At 41.6% G+C, this 27,197-nt stretch overlaps 1 protein-coding gene across 1 annotated transcript; it reads right to left on the bottom strand.

The window, feature by feature from the left end:
- Positions 1 to 241: 241 nt before the first annotated feature.
- Positions 242 to 27,197, bottom strand: SMYD2 (SET and MYND domain containing 2). The gene is made up of 12 exons (XM_042862240.1): positions 27,016 to 27,197; positions 24,398 to 24,461; positions 18,756 to 18,866; positions 17,166 to 17,226; positions 14,509 to 14,633; positions 11,057 to 11,124; positions 9,333 to 9,435; positions 7,002 to 7,112; positions 5,119 to 5,239; positions 4,170 to 4,344; positions 2,730 to 2,838; positions 242 to 644 (listed from the first exon to the last, which is right to left on the bottom strand). Exons 1-12 carry the CDS (start codon positions 27,195 to 27,197, stop codon positions 564 to 566), a joined length of 1,311 nt encoding a protein of 436 aa, XP_042718174.1. The 3' UTR covers positions 242 to 563.

Below are 27,197 nucleotides of genomic sequence, written 5' to 3'. Positions count from 1 at the left end.
TGAACTGCTGAGGGAAAGGTGGTGGCTTTCCTATACGACGCACAGAATTCATCGGCCCTTTTTCTCCTTTCTCTCAGCTAAGTCACTGCAAGCAAAAATGATTTGTGAAAAGAGAAACTGGATACTAAACCACAATAACAATAAAAACCATATGAGTTTTGCTCATAATTGGACAGATTAAAGGAGACCACTTAGGAGAAAACGTCAAACTATTTGCAGTCGTGGAAGTGTACAAATGGAATCAAGAGAGGCCAAGACCACTTTATTTTACACTAATAAGATGCACATTAAAATCCTTAAAGAAAAATTGGCCATTTTTGCACGAGCAGTCAAGAGGCTTATCCTCTAAGTAATCATGGCTGTTTCCTTCAAAAACAAACAACAAAAAAGGCAACTGTAGATTTGTAGAGGCTAGAAACATTTTGCAAACCCTACGTGTGTTTGTCATTCCAATTATAGGACAGAACTGTGTTCATACTCTACCGCTTTTCAAAGCACTCCTGAAGGTTTCCATAACAAGGCTTTTTAAATAAAGGTTTGAAGGATTGCATAGATTCAAAGGCTCAGTGGTCCTCTAATTCCTTTTTGATCTCTGAAATGTATGGATGATCTTTCCCGTGTGCTACTTCCATGATGGCAATTGCCTATGAAGAGAGAAAAAAAAAAGTATTCACACAATTGATTCATATATAACACTAGGCTATAAATACTCTCTTTAGAGGTTTGAAGCAGTCTGACACCTCTAGCTACATTCTGTCCCCTTGTAGTCACAAACCCAGTAGGAAACGAAATGAAATTCAAAACTAAGTAATAAAGGTTTTTACATTCATATAATACTTCTTTCATCCTACAGGATCCCAAAGCACCTTTCAAAATTATATTCCTGACAAAATTACTTTGAATGCAACCAGCTCCAGGACAGAGAACTGCATGTGGGGTGGGTAATATTCTGGCAGTATACTTAACCAGTATCAGACGGAAGATCTATTCCTACCAATTCATCCTTCAGCTGCCAGAGCCACAAGTTAGTGGCTAGGCTAGTGCAGAAGTTGATAAAAGGTATATCAGACCTGATTCTGTAAACCCTTCCCTGGTTCCAGGGCCACCAATGCTTTAGGAAGGAAGCAGCTTTTGAAGTGAAAACCAGATCTCTTCAGCTTGAGGCTCTGCTGTGCCAGACTCCCTGCCACTTCACCTACAGATGGCTCTGTTCCTACCACTGAACATTCTGGACAGCCAAACCCAATGCCCTGCAACCTCCAGCCAATATCCACATTGCACTACAGAGTGGCTTACAGGAGGAAGATTTCCACTTGAGAAAAGGATAGCAGTGCCCCAGGCATGTGTAAGATGACACAACAGCAGACAGGACTGAAAAGAGTAAATTTGGAGCATCTGAGAATATTTAAAGACCACAGTGGTAAGATGAAGCAAAGAACTGCAGCACCCTGAAAGTAACAACATTTAGTCATTTTCCCCTCAGGAAATTCTGTGGAATTATGCTCTTCTATTAGTTAAGTTGATACAACGGGAGCCTTAGGCTCTATCTCAGCTGCAGTGAGAAATGACTCCATCCCCCTCCTGCCCCTAAAGAAGTGACAGCCTTCTGGATGAGCTTCTGGAAAGTGACAGAGAACAATGGTTTTGTTTTTCCACTGAATTCTAAACCTCAGGGGCTGGGATAACTTTGGGCAGTCCCTGCAGGCAGCTTTTGGAAATGAGTCATAAGAAAATGTTTGTGTTAGGAAGCTAACTATGCCAACCACTCTACCTACAGCTCCCCCACTCCCCAGCCCGTGTTCACAGTGGCACCAACCCCAGTTTTAGTCAGAGCTGAAGCACCGCAGTGAAGACCCTGCACATAGCAGGGGGGTTGAAAGTAGATGATCATTGTGGTCCTTTTCAACCCAGGCCATTCTATGAAGAAAAACCTACGCTAATTTTGAATCAGCTGATGGATACATTTGAGAGTGCATATTCCTGCACCATCCTCCACCATGGCTGTACAGATTTGCTGTTGCTGGCTAAAAAATTGCCAGCATCCAAAAATGTAAAAGAACCAAAAAAAAATCCGTGACATTCCACACCGAGCTGTTATATACTGCAGTAATCACTGATACTTAGGAAACAAAAATAAACACTTGTCCAACGACAGTAGGGGAAGAAAGTCAAGAAGCATGAAACAGAATAGTAAAAAAAATAAAGGAATAAAAACTTAAAGAACAAGGAACAGACTTATAAAAAAGGGCAAAGAAAAATGTAAAATCTAATGCTGTATTTGCCAATTTGAGCATTACCATATGCATTGAATTCCCTTCAGCTATTTAAAAATCAATTGGTTCCAGAACAAATAACCACCAAAAGCATACCTAGTTTAACTTGGATACAGAAATCACAGGCATCAGTGAAGCACTGTGTGCCTTTCATAAGAACCAAGTGTTTTTTTCTGTCCTTACCCTGCAAGTAAGGAGAAGCTGAAGTTCTGCTCCAATTGCACTAGCACAGCTCCAGCTCAGTGAAGATGTGTAACAGTGGAAGTCCACTGTGAAAAAATAAGGCTCCTTTTAATACAGAACAGACCCAGAGTGCAACTAAGCCAAAATTCCTGTAACCAAACATCTTAACAAATGCTGCCTTTTTCACCAAGCCAGGCTTACCAACAGTAGCATGTCACGTTCCAATGACTCTATGCCTGAATTGTTATTATTAATGAAGAAATCAGGAAATACCTTCTTCAGGGCTTTCTCTCCAGCTGGTCTGTTCTCCAGTGCCACGTACAGTCTCCCTAATTTCAGCCACATGGAGGCAACGTTCAGTGAGTAGGAGGGATAATGCTTACTGCAAAGGAGAAAGAAAATAGACTTTATCAATCATAGCAGACCCAGAGCTCCCCCCTGCCCCCTGCTCTGCCTCTCCTGCCCCTGCCCATTTACTGCTCAGCCCCTCTGCTGTACTGCCAAGAGCCAGTGCCAGTTTTTTTCTAGGATGGCGCTGCCTGGCATTGGGAACTGAACTGAAGCTACCGTATGCCTCTGAACAGCTGTCAGATGGCAGTGACTTTCTGTCATTGGTTTTCATCTCTCCAGCTACAGAAAATGACTGCGTTGTTACCATTTTTCACCCTCTGCAGAAATAACTCTGCTTATCCCATAACGGTCAGTCTTTAATGGAAAGCTGGGGTCCCTCAACAAGGTATGCAGCACTTATCAGCCCCGCACTTGCTTCTCACTGAGCTGACGGAGCTCAGTTCAGCAGAGCTGACCTGGAATGCCAGGCTTGGAGCCAGAAGAGCCGGGCAAGTCCCAGGGAAGATAAATAGTACAGAGTCCCCAGGGAGAAAGCACTGGCTCGTTCTCTGTATCACTGTTCTCTGCCAAGCGATCTGTGACTTGACGTTGGCATCTGCTCCAAAGGGAGAGCTCCACTCGTGCTCCTCCCAGCTGGCAGGAGAGTCAAGGCTCAAAGATGAGAATCTGCTTGGGAGACCCACTGGCAGGATCACATGCAGTGTGTAACTGGCTGGCTCTAGAGAATAAGACCACTGCTGTAAAAATACAAAAAAAGTATTGGGGAAAATACTAATTGTTTCCTACAGAGGTTATGTGCTGACTTGCTCCACACAGGGCTGCAGTCTGCCCGCTCTCCCCTGCCTGAAGCTCTAGGGCGGTGTGGAGAGCAGGATCGTGGGGCACCTTTAAGCTCAGCTCCAGCTCCCTCTGCTGCTCAGCCCTGCCCTGCTCCTGCAGTTGCTGCTGAGAGAAGGAGCTGGGACGGGGTGGGAAGCTGGCAGTAATACCCGGCTTTGCCTCCATGACCTTACACAAAAATGGACTGCAGGCACACTTTAAAGCTCTGTTTTAGTGAAGTCTTCTTAGTAGGAGAATATTAAAAACAAAAACAACCAGAATTAGCACAGCACCCGTGGTGGGATAAACGTATTCTAAAACTCAAAGCATGGACTTCAGACTGAAGCTGTGTACTGTATGTCACACTCTGATAGTAACAAACTGTTGAATGCAAGCACTCCATTTCAAGCAGTGATGTCACAGGTAGTGCGTTTGTACATTAAGTACTCAGAGAAGCAATCTCTGCTCAGACTTGTTTTAGTTATTCAGATTACTGAATTGGAGCATTAAGGGAAAAAAAAAAAAAAAAGGTCTCATATTTACCTGTATGGTCTGATAATTTTTTGCCCATAACGCAGTGCACCTTCCCAATCCTGCACGTACAGACAGACACCCATGGCCTGGTACATCATATGTAACATGTAGACATTGCTGTCTTCAAACACTGCACCCATCTTATCCAGGCTGAGCTCACAGATCTCCAGTAATTCACTGGGAGGTATGCAGAAGTCAAGGAACCCAATGCACAGTTTCTGATCAGACAGCTACCAGATAATGTCAGGAAAAAAAAAAAAAGCCTTAATCTTATTCAGAATGGCTCTGAAAAGTCTTTTTTCTCTCGAAGGGCATCAATGCTTTTGTGCTACTTTGTGAGGTATTCCATGCTCAGAGGCACTGCTCATGAGATTATTCCCCCTCCTACCCAGATTTTCTACAAATGTAACCTTCACATTTAAAAAAGCAACAAAGAAATCTGCTTTCCTGAGCCACTGCTGCTCCAGTGAACTGTCAGATGAAGGAGCAGTGAGATTCCCTGTGCAGTGGTTACTCAATCAGGTCTGCTTCTGGCCCAGTGCATCTTTCATTTTTGTCCCATCCCTCCAGTCAGGACAGGTAGGCTAGTGACCACAAACAATAGCTGCAGCCTCACATGCAGTCCCTCATAACCAGGGAACATTACTGCACACTAAAAAACACAACGTTGTGCTCATTCCAGGCTCTGGCTTGTTCTGCAGAGAATGTATGGCGTGCTATTAGAAACTGACAACTGCAAGGAACCAACAAATACAGGGTCCCACAGCCCCACACTTGCAATGCCAAACTGCCTCTCGTCTCCAGAAGAGACAAGAGAACTCTCCAGGCATGACAAGGACAGAGGTATGTTTAACTTCTAGGTCATAGTACTTCTCCTCCAGGTACTTCTGAAGCAAGTCAGCACGTAAGCTTTAGGCTGCGGACCAAGCCAGTGGAGACAAGGTGAGACAAAGGATATATTTGTAGTGTTTGGCTCGTCTGAATTCCTCTATCACGTTCCTGGCATATTTGATCATGTCTCGTACCGCCTCTGCTGATGGAGGATCATTCAGCTTGCGGATTTTCAGTTTCTCTTTATCCTGAAGGAAACACAATGGATGTCATGAACGCGGGTTCCAAGCCCTACAAAAAAAGGTGCATCTGCTGCACAAAATTAATAAAAAGACACAGATGGAGACTTAAGCTTGTCGAAGAATGTAGAAACAAGGGTAGAATGTGCACCTGCAATTTTCTCTAAAACCGTGGCTGGGAATCCTAGAATCCTCTGCCTCCCAGTTCATCTGCCATCCTCTACTTACACGAGGTACATTCTTCTGAAAGATCCAAGAGCTTTTCGATTTTGTGATGAAAGCAGCTTTACATAGAAAATTTTACTGCTTTTGAGAGATTAGGGATTAAAATATATTTAGCTTTAAGGCTAGAAAAGCCCAAATACCTTAGGCCTTCCTCCATGTGATAGCTCAGTGGAAAACAGAATGATATTAAATGAGAAAAGTAGCCTTCATAATTACAAACAAAAATGTATTTCCACACGTTTTGTTATATACAACAAAATGGCTTTCTGCTGGACAGCTCCCTTTATTCTTATCTTTTTATCTAACTTATTACTTCATGAAGAGTCAGCTGCAATCTGGAGATAATCTTTTACTGTTTAAACCTCACACTGTTGCTAGATTTCTTTTAACCCTCATGATTTCAACTGTCAGCTAAATACAGAGAAGTCTTCCCAGCAGTGAAGGAGGCTGAGTGACAGGTGATTCCATGAGCAGCAAGTTACTAGAAATCACAGTGAAATCCTGGCTACTATTAATTCAGTGGCAAAATGATTGAGGTAACTGTGGGAGAAAACACAACTTCAGTGTCAACAAAATGGCCTCAAATGAGAATACTGAGTAGTATTTTGAAAAAAATTACAAAACACACTATGTAGAGGAAAGGAGATGGCTGGTCACTTTGGGTAGCAGCTCTTAAATGGGCACTTCTGTGAAAATGCAGAGAGGAAATGATCTAGAACTTGAGGATCATGAATTATGCCAGTCAGATCTATCTTGACTAGAATGACAGAATTGCTGCAAGAAGCTTAGTTCTCCTAGGACCTACACTGAAGGACAATCAACCAACTGGCAGAACAGGAACAGCTGTTGTTGATATCTGCTGAGTTCAGCTGCCTTTCCCTCCCATGACAAATGCTTTTGTTCAAAGTAACTAACACCCTGTTTTAAGGAACACTGTCTGCACATTTGCCTTTGTCCTTTGAAAGGCACCAAGTGATGTCCAACGAAAGTACATCTGGCCTGTGACCCAACACTGTCCTGTCAGTGACAAGAATGATATGATGCTGTTTGCAGGAAATCCCATTTCACAAATTCTGCTGGGTCTCCAAATAATCCAGCAAAATCATACACGTAGAATTGACAGAGATGTCCTAACCAGGGACTATGGCAGAACTCCATGCCAGAACAGGATCCCCAAAAATGCCCCAACCAAGGCTCACTGAGTCAGAAAACACACAGTTACAAAACTCAGTTCTGATCTAAATTCTTTTGGCCAGGTAGCGTAGACACAGCATAATTACCTACTTCTAACAAAGTTTTTGTCTTCACTTTGTAGATCAACTTTAAATGAGCATCCACCTGGAAATTTTGTGATGCGTCATAATTGAAACGCCAGGAAAGAATGAGTATAAGAAAGTCTTACAGGCAGAAAAACAAAACACAAGCCCTCTCTCTATTACCCTACTTTCCAACATTTAATTAAATCAGATAGAATATCACATCTAGGGAGCTGGGTAAGTGTCCTGACACTCAGAATCATTTCATGCCAATTTAATCCCGTTATTACCTTTTCCTTCGTAGTGCACTCCCTGCAATCACAAGTGAAAAAATAGGAGTCTCTTAACCTGTCATTCCTGTCTTCTGTGGGATACAACAGGTCAATATAGCTGGTAAAAACCTAGGCAGCAAAAACAGAATAGTCAATGAAAAGCAGTACAAATACACGTATTTGTTGCTACCAGTTCTGGAAATCATATTTAGTATGACTGACCCAATTCATGAATCCCTGCAGCCATATCAACTGCCTCTCCCCTCACATTCCAAACCTCTCAGAAGCATTGGGAGTTGTCTTTTGTGAACACAACCTGACAAAGAAGTGTTTCCTTTCCTATTCAGTATGGAATTTCCCTCACATATTACGCTGGCTTAGATCCAGGAGAGGAAGATTCAGGTGTGGATAAGGAAACTACAACACCATAAATATCAGACTCCTGTCAAGACTACAAAGAGATGCCGACTTTTCAGAAGTAAAATAATGACTTCAGGTATCCAGCCTGGTATAAATCACAGTGGCCTGGTTTTTTGGAGGCTGGAGTCTCAAATTTTTCCTTCTGAAAACTGAGTAAAACTGGGACAACAACAGCCACTTTAGAAACTTAGGAGAAGACCTTTAGATCTCTGAGAAGAAGGCCCAGTGCTCCAGTTCTAGGAAGATGAACGTCAAATTTACTTCAGTGGCAACACTTAAAGAAATCTACTTTTGATCACTTTAAAAGCCTTTCACATGCACTGTTCTAAATTTTCCCTTTATTTCAATGATCACCAGAAAAGAAACCCTTCAACTGGCTGTAGTGTTGTTTTTTAAATGACATCTCCCTCAAGAAATACGCCATAGGGGATGCAGTTGATAACTCTGCAGACCAAGAAAGACTTTTAGTTTCATTTCCTCATCTTCAGTTATTTCAAAGTAAAATGCACATGTAATTTGATGTTACATACGCTCCCAATCTTTCTCTGTTATCTCACAGCTTCTCCCACACTCCCCTCCTCCCTTCCAAGCATGTAAAACGCAGGAATAGCATTTACAGCAACCACTTGGACTTCTGATGCAATGCCTATATTGAATCTGAAGGTGGAGACATAGGCCGTAAGACTGCGCTGGGCCCAAATAAAATCACTGGTCCACTTCTGTAAAATTCTTAAACGTCAGAAGAGAGACTGACTGCACAAAAGCAGTGAGGTCCTATAGAAGCGATGCAGCTTCGAAAACACTGTTTAACCAAAAGAAGATGTCAGCAAAGTAGAATGCTCCTCACTTCCACCTCTTAGTGCTCTCCAAAATGCCTGAGACTCCATGGGAAAATTCCAAAACTGATTATTCTGTTCGTTACCACAGTGCATCTGTAGTGACTGCCAACAACACCACAGTGAGATCATAATAAACAGCACACTGAGAAGTTGCTCACCTGCATTACCTCTGTCCCAGCAACTGAAGTCACTCAGTCCACAATGGTGAACAGCTGCAATCCAGGAAAACCACCCCTATCACCTTCTCCAAAATTACTATTACACACTTCAGAAATCAGCTGGAGTTGTCAAAGTCAAATCTGAATTTGTTTTGATCAGCATTAACCTTGAAGGCTAAATTAACCTTGTGGGCAAATGACCCACAATGAACCTCCACACAAACTCCATCCCCGGAGTATTTTCATCCCCTGTAGATACAGGAACAATTTTCCCAAGTCTGCCTAACTTACATATTCTTAATTTTAAAATAAAAAAATAATAATAATAATTTTATTAAAGTAAAAATAAGCTCTGCAGCTGAAGATTTGCTGCCAAGTTCATTACTTGACTGAGAAAGTTTACCAGGGCCTTAGTTTATCCATCACTGTTCAGCTTTGCTCCAACTAAAAACATATTCTAGCTCTTTTGTGATTACACAGCTAAACTCTGCTGAGTGATATGACTGGACAGAGCATCCACAACACATGGGACTGAAACAGAAGTAAGAGAACTTATCTGTTCCCATTTACCTTGTTTATTCTGGCTTCACTTCCATTACTATTATACTGGGAGCTATTACAGCAGTAATAATTTTCTTTGATCCTGGAATTTCAAAGCACCAGCCAAACATCAGCAAATTAAGCCTCCTTTTACAGATGGATAAATTGAGACGGAGGCCAGCAGACATGCAGCGACTGATGCAGGTGCCCATCCCTTGTTTTAACACAAAATAGGATACCGCCTCCTAGAATCACTTCAGCCTTCCTGCACCACCATAAAACTACATCTCAGGCTTCTCTGAGAAACAAGAGATCCTTCCCCCCTTATTATTAAACTGTCATCTAATTGGAACAAAGTCTGAAAGTGGGATACATTCAAGCAGTATACCTACCTCTTCTCCAGGCTCAATCTCTTTCACAGCTCTTACTTCAGCCACTGTCCCTTTGTAAGTTACGATCACATTTGGGCAACAGCTATGGTTCATCAGTGCAACACTGTAAAAGCACAAAAGTGAACCTTTTTCCCTCTCCACCAAAAGCAACAGGCAGAAAGTTAAGCAAAACTTCACACAACAAACAAGCCTGAAAAGACCAAGTCAGTCTTCCTCTACAAACTGCTCTTAGTGAGGCTTAATATGAAGGTAACCTGGGGAAAATCTGTTGTGTTTTAATTTATCCTATCAATATGGAAAATGGCCATTTTAATGAATCACTGTAGTATCTTATTATAGCCAGACTAGGCAAGTTATTTTCCCATTCTTAGAGTGCAACAGTACAGCTGACAGGGTATTTGCACACCTTAACTTCCAACAACCTATTCAGCTATTTGTAAGAAACAGACCATTTTCCTCTGAGAAGAAAGAAAGAGAAACCCACTTAGCTACAAGGAAACAAACAAATGCAGTTGCTAGACACATTTAAGATCAGTGTTAAAATTTTATCTCACTTCTTGCAAAGATAAACAGCTTCCATGCTTAAAGTGGGAAGAAGGAGATCTCTGATATACCAGCACACAAGTTACACAAAAAAGCTCAAGACTGCTATTGAAAAATACTTTCCTCTCATACTAAGCCAGGAAGTGCAATTTGCTGCTTATTTAAGATAAAATGTTGAATTTTAATTCTTTCTCTTCAGAGCTATTGAAATAATAATCATTGACAAACAAAGAATGGTGTTGCACTTGATTCCAAGTGATCCTGGTTTCATATTATTCTCTTCCCACCATGACCCTGTTCCTGGCCAAGATTTCATGGCCTCCAGGGATAAGAAATAAACACTCCAGCCCTCCTGAAGCATGGATCTGTATACAGCAATCAAACCCTTCTCTAACAGGGCACCAGGACATTTGAAATTGCTTTGACATAATTACCACTAATCCACACCTCACAGGGAAGCTAAGATAAGTAGAGCTGATAGCACTTGCAGTGTGGAGTTTGCAAAGAACAGAGGCAGAATGGGAAGTACAGACTTAAAGGGAAAAAAGTTACACAGCCTCACAGAGAGCTGTACCTCCCAATCCACAAACTGCAGTTAATGACTAACATCTGCAGTTTGTTTGTAAAGCTGAGGAGGTTGCACATATTTTTTCCCACTGTTGAAGCAACATAAAGCATGGCAGTTTATAAAACATCTGAGGAGGCTGAAAGAAGTTATGAAAAAGATTTATGCCTTGCAAAGGAACAAAGGTAGAAGGGATGGTTTTTTGCTAGCATCAGGTGAAGCATTATACCCAAGCAATGCAGAAACCTGTGGATAAAGCAATAAACTTACAATCCTTTTCATTTAGCTTTGATCATTACTTGATGTCCCCGTCCAGAACCTGCTAGCCAAGTAAGTCTGTCTCCTACCAACCTGTGTATAGTTCACAGCCAGAACTACAGGACTTCAAAACAGATTCCAAGTACAATTTTACAAAGTTTACTAGATTTACAAGCAGAACTGCTGCAAATCACTGGCAGATTGAATTAGTTAACATATTTTAAACATGACAAATTAATACTAACTCTTTGATTTAATTTCTTTCAATACAGGCCTACTTCTAAACATGCGAAAGAGCCTTTGTTTGTTTTTAAATAAGTTGTTCTTATTTTTTTTTTAAATATTAAACTTAACCTACTCAGGAAATATGGCTGATCCCAAATGAGACAGTTCTTCATCTTCAATCGTGAAACCATTGCAGTTAACCTAAGAAAAAAGAGAAAGAGATTAACTCACATTCTGGTCAACTTACATCACATTCTCATACTTAAAAGTTAACAGCCACCATTTGCTTACAGTTTTCTTTACATGTCAGTTGTATTCATGGAGAAATTACATGACATCTCAAACAGTGAAGTGAGGACAAAATCCATCTCCAAAGGAACGTGAAGGACTACAAAGAACTGTCATTCCAATACTTGCTTCTGCTCAGGACACAGCACCAAAGGGATTACACCTCAAAATGCCAATCAAGGGAAACGAGGCTTGAACAAAGCACCACAAAGTGTGTCCAACAAAGCAGACCACTGCAAACATCACGTGTAACAACAGGGCAAGGAGATCTCAATTGGTCATTGCCAACAACGGGCTGAAACAGAACTTGCATGCAAGGAACAACACAGGGATGAGTAGCAGCAAACTCAGCCAGGCTGGGGCACTGCAGAGCTTTGAAGGAGCATGTGTTACTGAAATGTGGCACACTGAGGATGTCAGCTGGTCAAAGGCTGCAAGTATGAGCTACAGCTGAAGCAGACATGAAGAACATAGGAATAGACTAGAACCTCATATAGGCATAGAAGAGGACAGAAAAAGAACAGAATGCTTGAGGAAGCATAATAGTGATTTAATCAGAGACTAAAAAACTTATTCAGATATATTTCTTATAGGTTCAAACAGGTTTTAAAACCTTCTCCTGTTTTATTCTCACTAAGCTCAAAGGAATGTTTCCAGACTTTCAACTCTGTCTGACTTAAGTGACCTAGCTGTACCTCAAACGAATACTTTATTCCATTTTTACTGCAAGTCACATACATGCCAGCCCAGAGAATCCTAGCCTCATTCACCAGCCTCTCCCCTAAAATCCTTAAAATCCTCACAGAAGTGCCAGAAAAACACTGAAAGAACTACAGTCACATAACGAAGTCCAGCTGAAGCTATAATGGGCACAAGAGCATTCAATCAAGCACAGTGTAAGTGCGTGCTCTGGAAGGGCAGGAGGCGACAACAAACACTACTGATGCCCCACAGGCTGGAATGCAGCTTGGACTAGATTTCAGAAATGCACAAACGGTTTCCAAAGCCACCCCTCAGTTATGAATTGTTCAGGATGAGTTCATAGCTAAGTGTCTTGCATCTCTGATTCACTTTCCAGTATTTTTGGTGAATTTATTTGTTCTTTATTTCTCTGTTTTAGCAAGTTAGCATCCAAAGGCTCTGATGAGCAATAGCCAACATATGAGCATACCTGAACCAAAACCAAAATGTAATTGCTAAATACAAAAGCAATAGAAGAGAAAGATTATATCAACAGCAAGTAAGAACATAAGGCTACAAAGGCTGACATAGAGAACAGCTTGATGGATCTGAATCACAGGAAAATATTTAAAAATATGTAGTGAGTTATCATCAATTCCCCTGCACTAAGCCAGAGACAACCCACTTCTTGAATGCATCATACCACAAATGACACATGAGGAGCAAATAGAAGGGATGAGATAGCACTGTTTTCCCAGAGGAGTGCATGACTAAAAAAGGAAACAAGGAGAGAGTAAAGAGACTTGAGCAAGAAAAGGAGACACCAAAGTTGTTCCCAATGGTGGAACAGAGAAGGTGCAAAGTAAGGCACAGGAAAGGATGGGACACCAGAACTTGAAAGAAGAGAGAAACCGAGGAGTACAATGAGATGAGACTGAGGAGGTAGAGTGATAGTCTCAACAGTTATGCTCCAGAGGGACAAAAGAGAGTAGAATGATACCTACAGCTGGGGAAGAAAGCGTTGAAGGACTAGGATGCTTTGAACAAAAATCTTTGCTCCATTCTTAAAGATAATTGTGCCTTATCTGAGGTGGAAAGGAGCTACACCAGGCCAAACCCCAAAAAGCACTGAGCAAGGAGTCTGAGGTATTCTATTGCCAAACAGCTGCCCTCAGCTACAGAGAGAAAGAACAAATGGAGAAGCAAAGTAAAAACGCAAAGCCAGAGAAACTATTGAAGCAAAACAAAGGCACAGCACCTTATCTTTTAGCTTTTAGCTCAGGTTAACTAATCATTAGAAAGTGTGTTTGTATGCATCAAGTACAGACCGACCTCTGCTTTTTCCAGAATGATGCATAATGGAGCCAAAACCTCAAAAAGTTGTATCCTGTAAAATACCCTTCTGGAACTTCCAGATGATCTCTGGAGTTTTCAATTACAAAAATACCAATGTTTACAGTTGAAGATAACTGTCTTACAATTAAGATGAATTCATTTGACACCTACAGGTGACATTAGGCATCCAGAGGGAAGATTGAATAGAATAGCAATTCATGGAGTCAACTGCTCACAGTAGTCATCTGAAGCATTCAGGAAAGGGCATGAAAAAAAAATTATTATACAAAATAACTTTCTTTGGGGGATTCTAGCTACACTCCAGTAAAACTATACAGAAACAATGCAAGAAACTGGATGTACAGATTTCTTTAAAATATCCCTCCAACAAGTCATATTGTCAAGTCTTTAAAATAGAAAAACTTTTTACTGAAGGGAAATGCACAGTTAGAAACAACTGAATGAAGAACAGATGCCGCATACGCTGAAGAATCATTCCTCTACAATGTAACAGTGCCTGTATTAAGGCAATAGTAACAGTGTCTCCTTACTGATACACTACTGGCTACATGAAGAGGGAGGTGCCATTTCAGCTTTCACTGCATCAGACATTTATTCATAGCTCAAAATCAAACTTTTTACTCAGAAGTTTAAAACTAGCTTGTTTTGAAGTACAGGAGAAAAAGAAGAAAAAAAACCATAAGGGTTCTTTCAGCATTCCATTTCTGCATTATTTCATCCATGACAACACATTTGATGTGTATGAAAATCAGGTGAGAGAAGAGAGGTGACATATTCTAGAAGTGATCTAACAAGAGATCCTGCCTTGCCTTCATCTCTCTAGATGACAAAACTAATTGATTGCATTTAAAAGCCATAGGTCAAATAAAATATCAGGCTGCTCTTTCTTATACTCTGCTGTTGAGATCCTTTGAAGGCAAGTAGCTCTCTTTGTACGCCCACCAACAGCTGCACTAATGCTTGGCCCAAGGCCTAACTTGGACAGAGTCTATTATAGGCTGTTTCCCATTTTCTTCAGTGTTTGAGAAGCACTTTGCAAAAAATCTGAAGATAAGAATCTCTCCCTCACTACTGAAATGGAGAGCGTCCAGCCACTTCTGGCCAAGGAAGTGCACCTTTGCCATCAAGCACACTCAGCTCTCCTCAAGATAAGCAAAGAGCTATCACTTCCATCACCAGTAAGATTTTGCCCCTTTCACAAAGGCTGAACTCCTCCTACAGTACCATCCACCTAAGCAGACTACATTCTAACCAACTTACTTGTGCAAAGAGAACTACAAGAGCAGCATTGTCAGGGTACTCCATGTGCTTTGAATAAAAGTGATGAAGAGCAGCAATGTCGTTCTGAATCAGCTCTCTCTTTTCATTGTCTAGTTTGTCAAGGTCTGTGGACAAAGAATACATTCCATTTCAGTAAGAGGAACACTCCTCAGTGAACTTCAGTTAGGCTTAAGTTAAACAAGCCTGGACTTAAACAGAAACCCCTCATGGAACAGCTACTCGGAAGTAGCACAAAAGCGTCTGCTCTTCCATAAAGATAATGCTTCTTCTGCCAAGGCCACACTTATACTACAAGAACATGCAGGATTAAAAATCACTTTCTAAACATCTTTACGTCAAGTGGTAAACGGACAAAAAATTATCTTTGCTGGAAGAAAGGTTACACTGTTTAATAGGCATTTGTTAGCCCTAGCAAGCAGACAAGCCATCTCTCTAGAAGCGTATCTACTGCAGCTAACTGTCCTCAGCTGTTTAAGATGACTTTATGAGCTATCTGGTTCTGCCTGCTGTAGTACAAAATGCTTTTAGATAAAACATTTCTTCAAATATGCTTTACAGAGTGTAAGTCCCTCATACAGACTTAATCTTCATCAGTATCAACCAGTCAGATAAGGAATACTACTTATTTTTGCTCTCAAAATTATTGCTCTCAAAATACATGGTCTTTCCCAGCAGACGCCCTGACTACTTGCAGCCATGTGTGACAGTGACTTCACAAAGTCTGATGTTAACACTGGGGCTAGTCACCACGGCTCCCTTTGCAGTTAGAGGAGCATAATATAAGGTTGCCTGGGAAGCAACACACTTTGACCTACTGCAGGGACCTGCTTTGGCATGCAGCAGCGCCTGGAAACGCCCATATCTCTGGGAGCTACAGGGCAATTCACAGAGGTGGGTTTCATCTGCTGGTACATGAGGATAACAAGAGATGGCAAGAACATCAGGCAAAGTGTCCTGGCCTCACCTACCAACTGTACTCCCCTCAGGGTTTGCTCAGAGATGTACCCTCAGGGCGTTGACAAGTAGTAGGAGAAGCTGTGGCCCACAGGACCTTCAGGTGCTTGATCCATGCAAACTGAGCTGGATCACTGACACTATACTCTTGATTCTTTCCCTCCCTTAAGCCCTTTCAGTCTTCAGGAGCAGAATTCTGCAAAGTTTTTCCTAATCCTCTTTCTCACTATAGCAATGCCATCTGCTCTTTCCTGTTCTAAGAGAGTGACAGCAACTCATCAGTTTCCCCTCTACAAAATCACAGTAGAGAAAAACATTCTGAAAAAGAATGCACAACAATGGAATAAGCATTTGTCAGAGCAGATGTGAGTGACAGGAGACTCACAAAAACATTGGGAGAAATGAAATGCAATAATTTGATGATAATTAGGACAAGCCAGAAATAGATTTTCAACTTTGAGCTAGAATTCAGGTGCCTTTTCCTCTCCTGTGTAAGTTGTTACAAAGAGCAAGGCTACTGGTGAGCACGATGAAGGTGTGGTAAGAGGAGAATCAACAAGGCAGAAATAATAGGACAGAATCTTACTACCAAAGAAGAAACAAAATAAGGGCTCCTAGGGGATCAGGGAGACATTGCAACTGGAAAAAAATAAAACCCAAAACACATCTGCCTTTCAGCTCCCAAAGTAATACATTATTGAAAACACATTGCAAATAGAAGAATATACAGAAATTATTTCAGCACTTATCTGTCTTCCTTGACCTCAAACTTATAACCTATCTTCAAAAATTAGCCTTGCCTTACAAAAGGTCAAATGTTGGCATTTTTCCCCTTTACTTCCCCAGTTGTCCAAAGACCTGTGATAGCTTTCATCCAGGAAGTAAATTAAATCCTAATTCTGATGGTTTTGGTTACCTTGCTACCTCAACTTCTAGCACTGGCTGCATTTATTCAGCATTTTACAAAGGGTTTTGGAAACTTCAGTTTCCAATCAGTGAGAAATGTGAATATATAAACCTATTGCCTCCTTGTATATTGCCTCCAGCACCAAGAAAGAGAAATGACAGACCAGTGGAAATGCCAGGACAGATATTAGTCCCCTAGTTGCTCAGTTTCTAACTCTGCCTCACAGGATGTAAAGAGTAGCCTTGCAGTTAAACGCAAGCCATTGCCTCATATCCTTCCTCGGATTATTTTGGAGCATTTAGGACATGGAATTTCAACACAATCACATATAACATGTCAGATTTGACTGGCAGTGACAGATAGTGAAGCACAGTCCAGAGGGTTCTGCAATTAGCCCCTTAGTCACTGTCACCATCAAGCAACTATGCTGTCTCTGATTTTATGCCTTCTGGTAACAAATACCAGCTATTTTAATTTTACAACCTTACAATTCTCAAAAGACAGCAGAGTACCAGAAAAGCCATGAGATGGATGTATGCTACATCATTAATTCTGTCTAGGTTTTCACCCTTGTTTCACAACCCTACAAGCAACCAGGAAAAAAAAAAAAAAAAGAAGAAATAATAGCACTAGACTTTCAAAATGCTAGGTACCACAGCTTTCTCTCTTTATTCTTTATTCAAAAAAGAAAAAAACGAAAAGACACTCCAAAAAGTGTTGATGGAGGGGAGCAAGGTGTAAAGCAAACACAAACAACTCCCCTGTTTTTACTTACGTGATTCAAATTCTTTCACAGCAAGCAGCTTCTCTGACTGTGTTCTCTCAGGGTGAATTTTCTAGCAATAAGGGGGGAAAAGAGAAACAAGAAGAAAATATTTTAGTGTTTTATAAGTAGGCTGTTTTGTTTATGCTGTTATAAGCTGAGGACTCTCACCTGTAAATCAAATAAAAGCATGCATATGAAATTTATAAAAGTCAAACAGCAATGACTTAAATTGACTGCGCTTAGTTAAACCATAGAAATATTTTCTCTGCATCAAGTTAGGCAACCAAACATCAACTTTTATCAAATTTATATACATAAACTGAACGGTATTTTAAATATGTCATTTGCTTTGTTCTAGACACCCAGAAAGCTGCTAACAATAGCAAGCAGGCAGGAGCCGGGCTTCGCTTTGAGGAAAGTGAATAAACTGACTGTTGACAGAGTTCAAAAGCAATGCTCCATTGTTGGCCTAAGGCCACTTCTTTGTAATCTTGGCCATTAAATATGGCTTTGCAGGTGGCCCAGCAGCTGAGGTTCAGGGACCATGGTTTGCATATTTAGCTTTTATATGACATGGAGGGTTCTCCCCCCTCCTCGTAAGCAATAAAAGCACAAATTTATTCCAATGACTTTTTGTCATTAAACATCCGAATTTGTTTGTGGATCAGCACCAAGCCGTACTTTAATTAAGTCACACACATACATTCACACACACAGCAACTATAGCAGCTACCTTCCCAGCGGGCCACCAAAATCCTCACTCCATACGGTATCCAGGTTGCCCTTGCCACATAAGCAGACCTCAATCACACAAATATGCTTAAAAGAGGATTTGTTTTTGCAGAGAGTTTAGAGCTCTGCAAAGAGACACAGCGTAATAACCTTTCCTGTCTCTGTTAGCATGTGTGTTGCCCTCAGTTTCCATATGGTAAGGAACACTGAAACGTGGTTGACATTGCAATCTTACGTCCTCACTACTGACATTCCTTCTCACCAAAGATCAAGGTTCTTTCAATCTGTTTTTCACCAGCTAACTCCAGTAATCGTAAACACCAATATGTGAGTACCCCAGAGGTGTTCTTGACTCTGGGCAGTGCTACACAGTTATAAGCTGAAAAAAACAGTACAGCAGGCAACTAGAAGCATTCCTCAGAATTTAACCGTACATATCAGGTCTCATTCTCTTTTCTCTAACAATAGCATAGGCATGGTGCTAGCCCACACGTGTAACGAGTTCAAATCTACCAGAACAGACTCTGAAACACTGCATACATTGTCAGTCTTATTGGTAAACTTCTCCAGACTCCATTCAACACTACCTGGGCCACAAGATACAGCTAGACAGCTTAAAGACTCACTATAATTTTACTGTCTTCCCCTAAGTCTTCAGCTAGACTACCACGATGCTGCTGACACTACTACAGAGGTTTGATGATCCATTCATTCAGCTGTTCACACATTGCATTACACCCATCTGTTCACAGGAAGCCAGAATGCCTGTGCTTTGCTGGGACAGTTACTGCAGGTCAATTCTCGCTTTCCTGTCCTCCCTGGCACACAGCATAGGAACATACCTCCCAAGTCCAGTTTTCTGCTCACCTGTTTGGCAAGGATCCTCGCCGTTAGCCTCACTGTCTCCGAGGGATTCCAGCTCTGCCCAAAAGCACACATGGCGGAACATTCTAGCTTATGCATTGGCCAGTCTTCCTTCTGCAAATGTAGAAAAATATTTTTAAAAATTAGCCGTGAAGATAAACTGATGAAAATGAGGATACAACAAGTCCAGGCAGACCCTAGAGGTCAAGTGAAATGTGTTTCCTTTAAAAAAATAAGATGACGCTCACTAATTCCGAACAAAAGCTCGAGTCACATTGGAGGGCTGCAGCTATCCTGCTTTTTTAAAACAAATTCACAAGGGATAAGTTAAGGTCAGAACATCTTCATTTATTCAATGGAAAAAAAAAAAAAAAAAGAACTAAATGGTGAAGAAGCAAACAGACAACATGATTTATAAACCACCAGTTCTTATTGTTCAGATGAAGCACGTGAGGACAGAGTAGGTCTAAGCTTGATGGCTTTATTGGGTTCATTTCCATTTAATACCTTGGCCCCTCATTATGACATGACCCTGGTGTAATCAGGAGTAATGTCTGAAGTCAATGGATTCACAATCACCAAGAAGGACTATATGTAAGGTCAGAACCAGGCTTGCTGAAGAGAATCATCAGATTTTTTCCTTATTTGTTGTGGGATAAGACTACAGCTAGGCAACAAAAACACACTAATAAAGACAAATACATCTCAGAACATACAGCATACTCCTAGTTCAGCATACAATGAAACCAGGGAGGGATGGCACAAGCTACTGGCTTTTTGCAGTCTACAGGCTCCTCCAAACCAACAGAAACTTTCAAAGATTAGCACAGAATCAAATTAACGCTGTGCAATGGCATACAGAGCCTGGCACGGGCTGTTCCCAAACTACATCACACTTCATTTCTTTCATCAGGTATGGAAATATTCTTCTATATTCATGCAGTGCACAATTATTTATTTACGTATCTCCCCCCCAGACACATGTACAGTGCATTAGAACAGCCCTGTAGTCCTCTGCTTGCATAGGGAGCACCCATTTTTGGTTTCAGACCAGATTTAAACTAGTGGAAAACTGAAGAAAGCTGAAGAAAGAAACCACAACAAACATATAATTTACTGAAAATGAAAACTTTAAAAGCTTCTTGCAGCCTCCAGTAAACTTGTAATGTTTACTGTGCACAGTGACAGATACCTCGTGTTAGCTTACTTAGTCATTCAGAAAAAAAAAAATACAAACAAACAATAACCTATCAGAGAGGCTGAGCAGCAGAAGCAGAAGAAAGACTGGATTTCACTCAGCTGCCTAAACACAGATATTAAGAGCTGTTTGAGGCATCCTAGGTTATCTAAAACACTCACGTGCAAGCAGCAGAACTACAGAAAGATTAATTTATTAGGGGAAGTAATAGCCAGAAGCCACTTACGATAACCTAAAAAGTGCAGAGCAGTGCATCCTGCCTTGGCTGTCCCACTTACATAAAGTTTATGCAGATCAAAACAAAAGCTGATACCTCTAATTCCAGAGTTGGTCCACCAAAACCTTCCTCTACTGAAATGTGTAATTTAATTGCCCTGAATGTGTGGAGCTTTCGGAATTCATTGTATTAGGACAAGAAGGTGAACGCCTGCCCTAGCCTCATGTAGGACTTCAAGCCATACGACACTGCAAGATGATTCAACCCCTCACAAGGTCAGCTTCAACGTCCTTCATATCTCAATATATTCCCCACCTCAAAAAAAGAAACAAAACAATAACAGCATGCAAGCTCCCTGAAATAAGCTCAAGTGTGGCTGTTCTAAGAGGACATGGCCATACAGACCAGGCAAACTAAAATAGGATATTACACTGTAATCATGTCATGTGAAATTATGCTCTCAACTGTCCTACAGCTGTCACACTATGAAGTGCATCCCCCGTAGAGGCTTATTTCCTATGTGTGCCCCAAGACCTCTCTCTGGAAAATTCCTGATACCCAGTGGATTCCTAAACAAAGACCAATACCATAAAGATGTACAAAGGTGGGACCTCATTTCACTTCCATTCTTTTCTTGCATACTCATGCTTCAGACTTGCTTCTGGGGTGCAAGAAGCAAAGAAAACAGAGCCTAGAGTTTTGTATGGCAGCTTTCATACACCAGGGTAAATAAACAAGAGATTACCTGAAAAAACAAAAATCAAATGCAAAATCACATGCATGTCTCAAAGCAGTGTTTTTAAAAGTCCGTTTGCTCTCTTTATTCTTTACACACAGCTAATTAAAATCTTTCTCCAGGCAGAATCACACTGGGTTATATGAACTAGTAAGGAGGTTAAAGGGACAAGATATGGCTGAATAGTGTGAAATGAGATAAAAGCCTGAAATGCTACAAGGAGAGAGAGCACTGATGACTGAGTAATATCTGGGATGGAAACACTGGGACAGCAGTTTCCCCTGCGTTCTCAGCAGGACTGTGTTTTGCATTCTTCTCCATGCTTTTTTTCTAAGCAGTTTGAATTATAACAGGTAGCATTGTTCTAGCTGAATCCCTGATGTTACATTAATAATATTTTCTTCCTATTTTCCATACATTCACAGTACTTTTCCCTTCATTTAGGAGTGTGTGACAACATTTTTGGAACGGAAGTCCTTGAAAGCTCATGCTTTTCACATCAAAGCATGGAAATGGTCTTCTTCATCAAGTCCTTCAAAGCAGTTTCACTGTCCAGGACACTGACATATAGCTCAGCATTAAAAATAAATAAATACACCTCATACCCAGAATAAGACTCAAACCCAGAAAAGCATCCTGGCACTTGGAATCATAGAATCATTAATGCTGGAAAAGACCACTAAGATCAACTCCAACCACAACTCCACCACCACCATGCCCACTAACCACGTCCAAACTTCCTTTCTTCCAAACACAGGATTTCTCTGCAGGATGTAAACTTTGTTATATTTCACTTGGTCAAAACAAAACACAAACAGTAGACAGAAATGCTTGACAAACCATCAGAAGAGAAAAGCCCACTTCTTTGGACCCAGTTATGCTCAAATATTATTCAAGTCCCTAACTGAACTTCAGTGAAGCATCTTCTGATGCCTGCATTATCCAGTAAAGTTCTCAGACACAGCCCTTCATCAAGCAGCAAAAGCAGGAACTTCACACATCCTTCACTACTATAGTTTACTGAATGCTGAGCCAGAGAGGGTATTGGACTTCCACAGGATAATGTTCAAATGTTGACAAGAGACATTTATCAAAGAGATAACACAGGCTTTCCAAAGGCTTAAACAGGGTCTTCTAGCATCAGATTCTTCTTGCACAGAACTGTTACAGCAAGAATTTCCTATTTCTTCCACAGTTTAGAAGCAAAGCAGATTGGAAAATTTCTGCACGGTCCCATTTAAAGCACATCTGCTTGATGCTAACTCCAGATCTACAACTAAAAATATGTTTCCCTTATTCTAGAAATACCAACTACAACACTTTTTAGCATGACATGTCAAGAATAACCCCTAAATATTTTGCATAAAGTATATTTCAAATATGGAAAGTCCTGACAAAAACATCTCTTTCTGCACTTTGGCTAGCTGATCTCCACTCTGTCTGGGATAAATAATAGCTCTGTGTAGCAACAGAGAGAGGAGCTCTAGTAGCTGGTTCAAGTTCACCGGTTCCACAGTTGCACCCACATAACCCCCTTAAAATATTTCCCTTTAGAGTGTTTCAGCAGCTAATTTCTGAAGAGAAAAGATAAGCACAGGTCTCCTGCTGTTTGACTAAAATTATTATAATTTAAGAAGTCAAGACCTGAACAGCTGCAGATGGGGTCTGAAAGCCACTACTATAATAACAGGCCTGTGCTTCGAGGAGCCAACAGCGAAGAGCAGAATTGGTACGAATCAGCTGCAACTCTCAAACCCTTTTAAAAGGGGAACTGGATCAGGGGCTGGAAAGGAAAGCAAGACCAAATAAATTGACAGACACATACGGGAACTGCAGCAGGCCCAGTGTGAGAACATATGAAGTGAGGCCTAAAAAAATCAGCCTCTACAGCACTGCAAAACTTTGTCTGCCACTCACACCTCAGCACTACATTTCCCTGCTGAACATCATCAGATGTTTTTGTATCTGAAGCATCATAATATACACCAACAGACAGAAAAGCTTTTAATTCATTAACTTATCAGACAGACTTCAGCTGAGCATCTTGACCTGTAGTTTTAAGGATGGCCAGTTTCAGTTCAGTTTTATCTCCCTGGCAGATGTTCTACTATAAAAATAGTTTTCTGACCACAAAGAAAAAGAAAGGTAAGAAAGCAAAACATGGACAAGACTATACAGGGGGGAGAGAGGAAAGAAGCCTCTTTGTTCTTAATGTGTAAACTTATCAGCAAAAGCTGCTGAGGGAAGGACTGAAGGAGGGGCTTGGAGGTAAAAGCAAAGGACTGCAGGCCAGCAGAACTAAGTCCTACTACTTCCACCCACCCTGGTTATCAACTTGCTGTTTTTCCTGGCACAAACTGGGAGATTTCCAACTTCAGTAAGCCTTGCAATGACAGTTATATGCTATATAAACCATTGTGAGCTTCATAAAGAAAGACAAGAAACTTAGAATCTCAGATATAAAGTGCTGATCAACCAACAAATTGCTTTGTTCAAGTATTTCCTTTCCTCACATAGTTAAGGGCTTATTAAGAAATAATGACATGTGGAAGCACTTCTTCCAAATAAGCATTTCTCATGAATGAATCCTGGGTTTTCACAACACTGTCATTAAAACTCTTTCAGACTTCTCTCAAGAGCTTTAAAGATGCTTATATGGCATTTTATTTCTTCCCAGTGCAACTGCTATCAGTGTCTCAATATTCTCTCTACTAAAAACATCATTGAAAAATTAAATCTTCTAAGCATTTTGAGTCCAACTGCCAAGCCAAAAAGCCATGCAATTCACCCACAATTCTCCATGATGTTGCAGGAAAGCTGAAAGCCAGTGGAAGCAACAGAAGAACTAGAGGAGGATAAGCTAAAGTTTGCCTCTAGCCCAGTAGAAGAATAAGATGCATGCTTGAAATAAAAGCACCTTAGATACTAGATTTGGGATTTTTAATTTTTTTTTTTTTTAAAGATGCCTATTCCAATATTGAGATGAAAACTGTAATTAAAACTGCATGCAAATGTTTTGGATGCCTTCACACTGCTCTACTTTGTTGTAGACTTGTTTATATTCTATTCTAGGAGGCTTTAAAAGAACAATAGTATATAAAGAAAAAAAAAAAGAAAAGCAAGAAAAGCACTTAAAATAGTTTTTTAATTATTTAACTTTTTCCTTAGACACAAACTCTTCTAACAGTTTAGTGAGATAATGTCAATTTATCTGGTTTGTGCTCTAAAAAAGAAGTAATACAGACATAATTAGTGGGCTGACAGGCAGCTCTAATCAAAGTCTCAGTGGTACCAAGCCCTGGAGCTACCGATCTTGAAAGACTTGTGCAGACCATGTCCAAATCCTGTAATTGTTCAATGCACGATTTCATGGTCAGCATCTGCGGGATGCTGAAATTGACTGGGCTACTATTAACCACAGTTAAAATTAGAGGCTATCAATGACAAACAATAAATGGATGTGAGCATCCCCCACACATACTGTATTACCGTACCTGACATTCCACATTGCAGTAAAAGGCCTGCTTACATCTTCCACACTTGGACAGTCCTTCTTTCCTTTAAAAGAAAACAGGCAGTTATTCTATTCTGTAAAGCTCAACGCAATACAAATGTATCCTTTATCACTAATAGGTATGAATCTCTTACGGGGGGCTAATCTAGTAACCCTACAGCTCATCTGAGAAGAGCACTGCACAGCATTTCATATTTCCTCAGAACACTGTAAGTTCAGCTTGAACCCCGACTTCAGATGGCAGATGCTATTCTGACTTGTTTAGAGTTTGAAAAGGAAGTTTTTCTTAACAACCGTTATTATGCAAAAGCACTCTGTTGTCCTAAATTACAGGGTTTGGGAATGTTTTATTCTATGCTGCTTGACAGACAATTTCATTTTTTGGCACTACAAGCTGCATGCTGATTGCTAACTTCTCCTTGCTTTCAGAACTTCCCCGTTGCTCTATATACCTGCTCACCATTCCTAGCCTTTTGCTTCTGCTTTTTCAGTTCCATTGCTTCTCTGTCTGCTTCAGTAAGCACGATCATTGTTTTGTGAGTAATCACCTCTCAACACCAAATTACTAAATACTCTTCCACCTCCTGTCACCACACAGCTTCTTTCTGTCCTGCTGTCCAGCATCTGCTGGATAGCTGTGTATCCTAAGCTTACCTAAGGCTTGCACTCTCTGTTTAATCTGTATATATCCCAACAGAGGGATCTGACAAAATGAAGATCCTTTTCTGCTTCAAGGTGCGTGTGCTGTAGCAGGTCCTATCACCAAAACAGCATATGTTACTCAACATGACATTTTGGTGACAGCAATAGGGATCCCTCGGTGGTACCAAATGCTTTAAAACACCTACACCTACACACTTTCCCCAGTACAAGTTGCAACAAAATTTGTCTAAAAGTGTGGTAATAATTATAAGATGTACACTGGAGTAAAACAAGAGTGACTGTCTGCATAGAATACAACAATGAAGGGCATTTTGCAGAGGTCTCTGGCACTGGGGGTCCATAAGGCCTTGAGAGTGTCAACATCCCCTGATCGTTCTTGCAAAGCTGACGGTGAAACACGAGTGTGTCAGGCTACCAACAGCATTCTGCTTGCTGACAGCATGCCCCTTGAGTACAGCTGCATATTTAAAGTAACAAATATCATCAGATGCAAATGTGCCTTTCTAGTCTCATTTTTACAACGGCACACCTAAGTTTCTCTTACTAAGACATTACCCACAACCTTCCAAACACTGCAGTTTAAGCAAATATAGTTGCAAATCAAGCCCTTTTTTGTAGTATGTACTAGTTTTGTTTCTAGTTCGGTGTTGCTGAAATGGGGAGCACATACAAAATGTTTTCTGAGAAATGGCAGATCCAGGTACTTCAGTGAGATTTTTTCCCTTCTAGCAAAACCCCATCACTCTGGTGTGAAATAGCTTTTGGTCTCCTGCATGGTAACTACTATGGCACATTCAGTGTATTTCCCTTGATCACTGTGCAGCCCTAGAACTCCATAGCAGAAGACAGCATGGAGAAAAAGCAGCATTTAAATAGGCTGATCCCGACGACTGTTAGAAGTTATTCTATGAGAGAGACCCAAATATTTTTAGGTCACTATTATCACTACAATATTACTTGATGACAACAGAGAATGGAAAGTATCCCAGGGAGGCTGTGGAGTCTCCTTCTCTGGAGATATACAAGACCCGCCTGGATGCCTTCCTGTGTAACCTACTCTGGGGAGCTTGCTTTGGCAGGGGAATTGAACTGGATGATCTCCAGATGCCCCTCCCAACCCCTATGATTCTGTGATCCCATACCGAGAGAAATCTGGGTGTGATAGACAGATTCTTCAACAGAAGGCAATTTATGGTTATGCACAAGAAGAAACAAAAAAAAAAAAAACCACACACAAAACTCCAGGGATGATAACTTTCTAATAATAACTCTAAAGTGCCTCAGCAGCCTCGCAGAGAGGCAGGAGGGCAGCTGGCACACAACAGGGGGGCTGGACTCGACGATCAGCACAGGTCCCTTCCAGCTCCTACGATTCTGTGATTCTGCAACTGCCAGAGCGATGAGCCGTGGGATGCCAGGCACGAGGCCTGCGGTCAGGGCGTGCCGCTCTGGAAGCGCCCTGCGGAAGGAGCCCAGCTCGCGCTGCCTGCCCTCAGCCTTCCTCACAACACAGGAAGACCGAGGCTTTGGTTGAAGAAGTAGTATCCAGACAGGCCGTGTGCACCACGGAAATGCAACGTAGTTGTCTGGCAACCACGGGCCCTTCCTCCCCTGTCACAACCTCATGAAAACGGGTGAATACTTCAGCGCTACAAACCGACACGGATGCAATTAAACCTCTCGCAAGAAGCCGCGCGCGCATTTAAGCGACTGCAAAAACAGCCGAACCTTTTCCCCCTCAATTTCCCGGGCTCTCAAGCGAGGGAACCCAATTCCACGCCGCAACCTCCCCGCAGCCGACGAACGCACGGTGCGGGCAGCTTTCCCGACTCAGCGCTGCCCGCAGGGCTCCTCCCGCAGCCGCCACTCGCTGGGCCCGCACCCGCAGAACCCCTGCTCCCAGACCCCGCTCCCCGGCCCGGCCCGCAGCCCCACCTGGCGAAGCAGCCGTCGCAGTGGCCGCCGCGCTCGCTGACGGTCAGCACGGCGGTGTAGGCCGGGCAGCTGAAGAGCAGCTCTCCCACGGCGTAGCGCCTCAGAGCCCGCAGGCCCCGGCCCTTGCCGGGACTGGCGAACCTCTCCAGGCCGCCGGGCTGCGGCGCCGCCTCCGAGCGCAT

The sequence above is a fragment of the Lagopus leucura genome, unplaced genomic scaffold, assembly GCF_019238085.1.
Source record: "Lagopus leucura isolate 7727_CA_CO unplaced genomic scaffold, USGS_WTPT01 Super-Scaffold_73, whole genome shotgun sequence".
NCBI lineage: Eukaryota > Metazoa > Chordata > Aves > Galliformes > Phasianidae > Lagopus > Lagopus leucura.
This window is presented reverse-complemented; position numbering and strand designations above follow the sequence as displayed.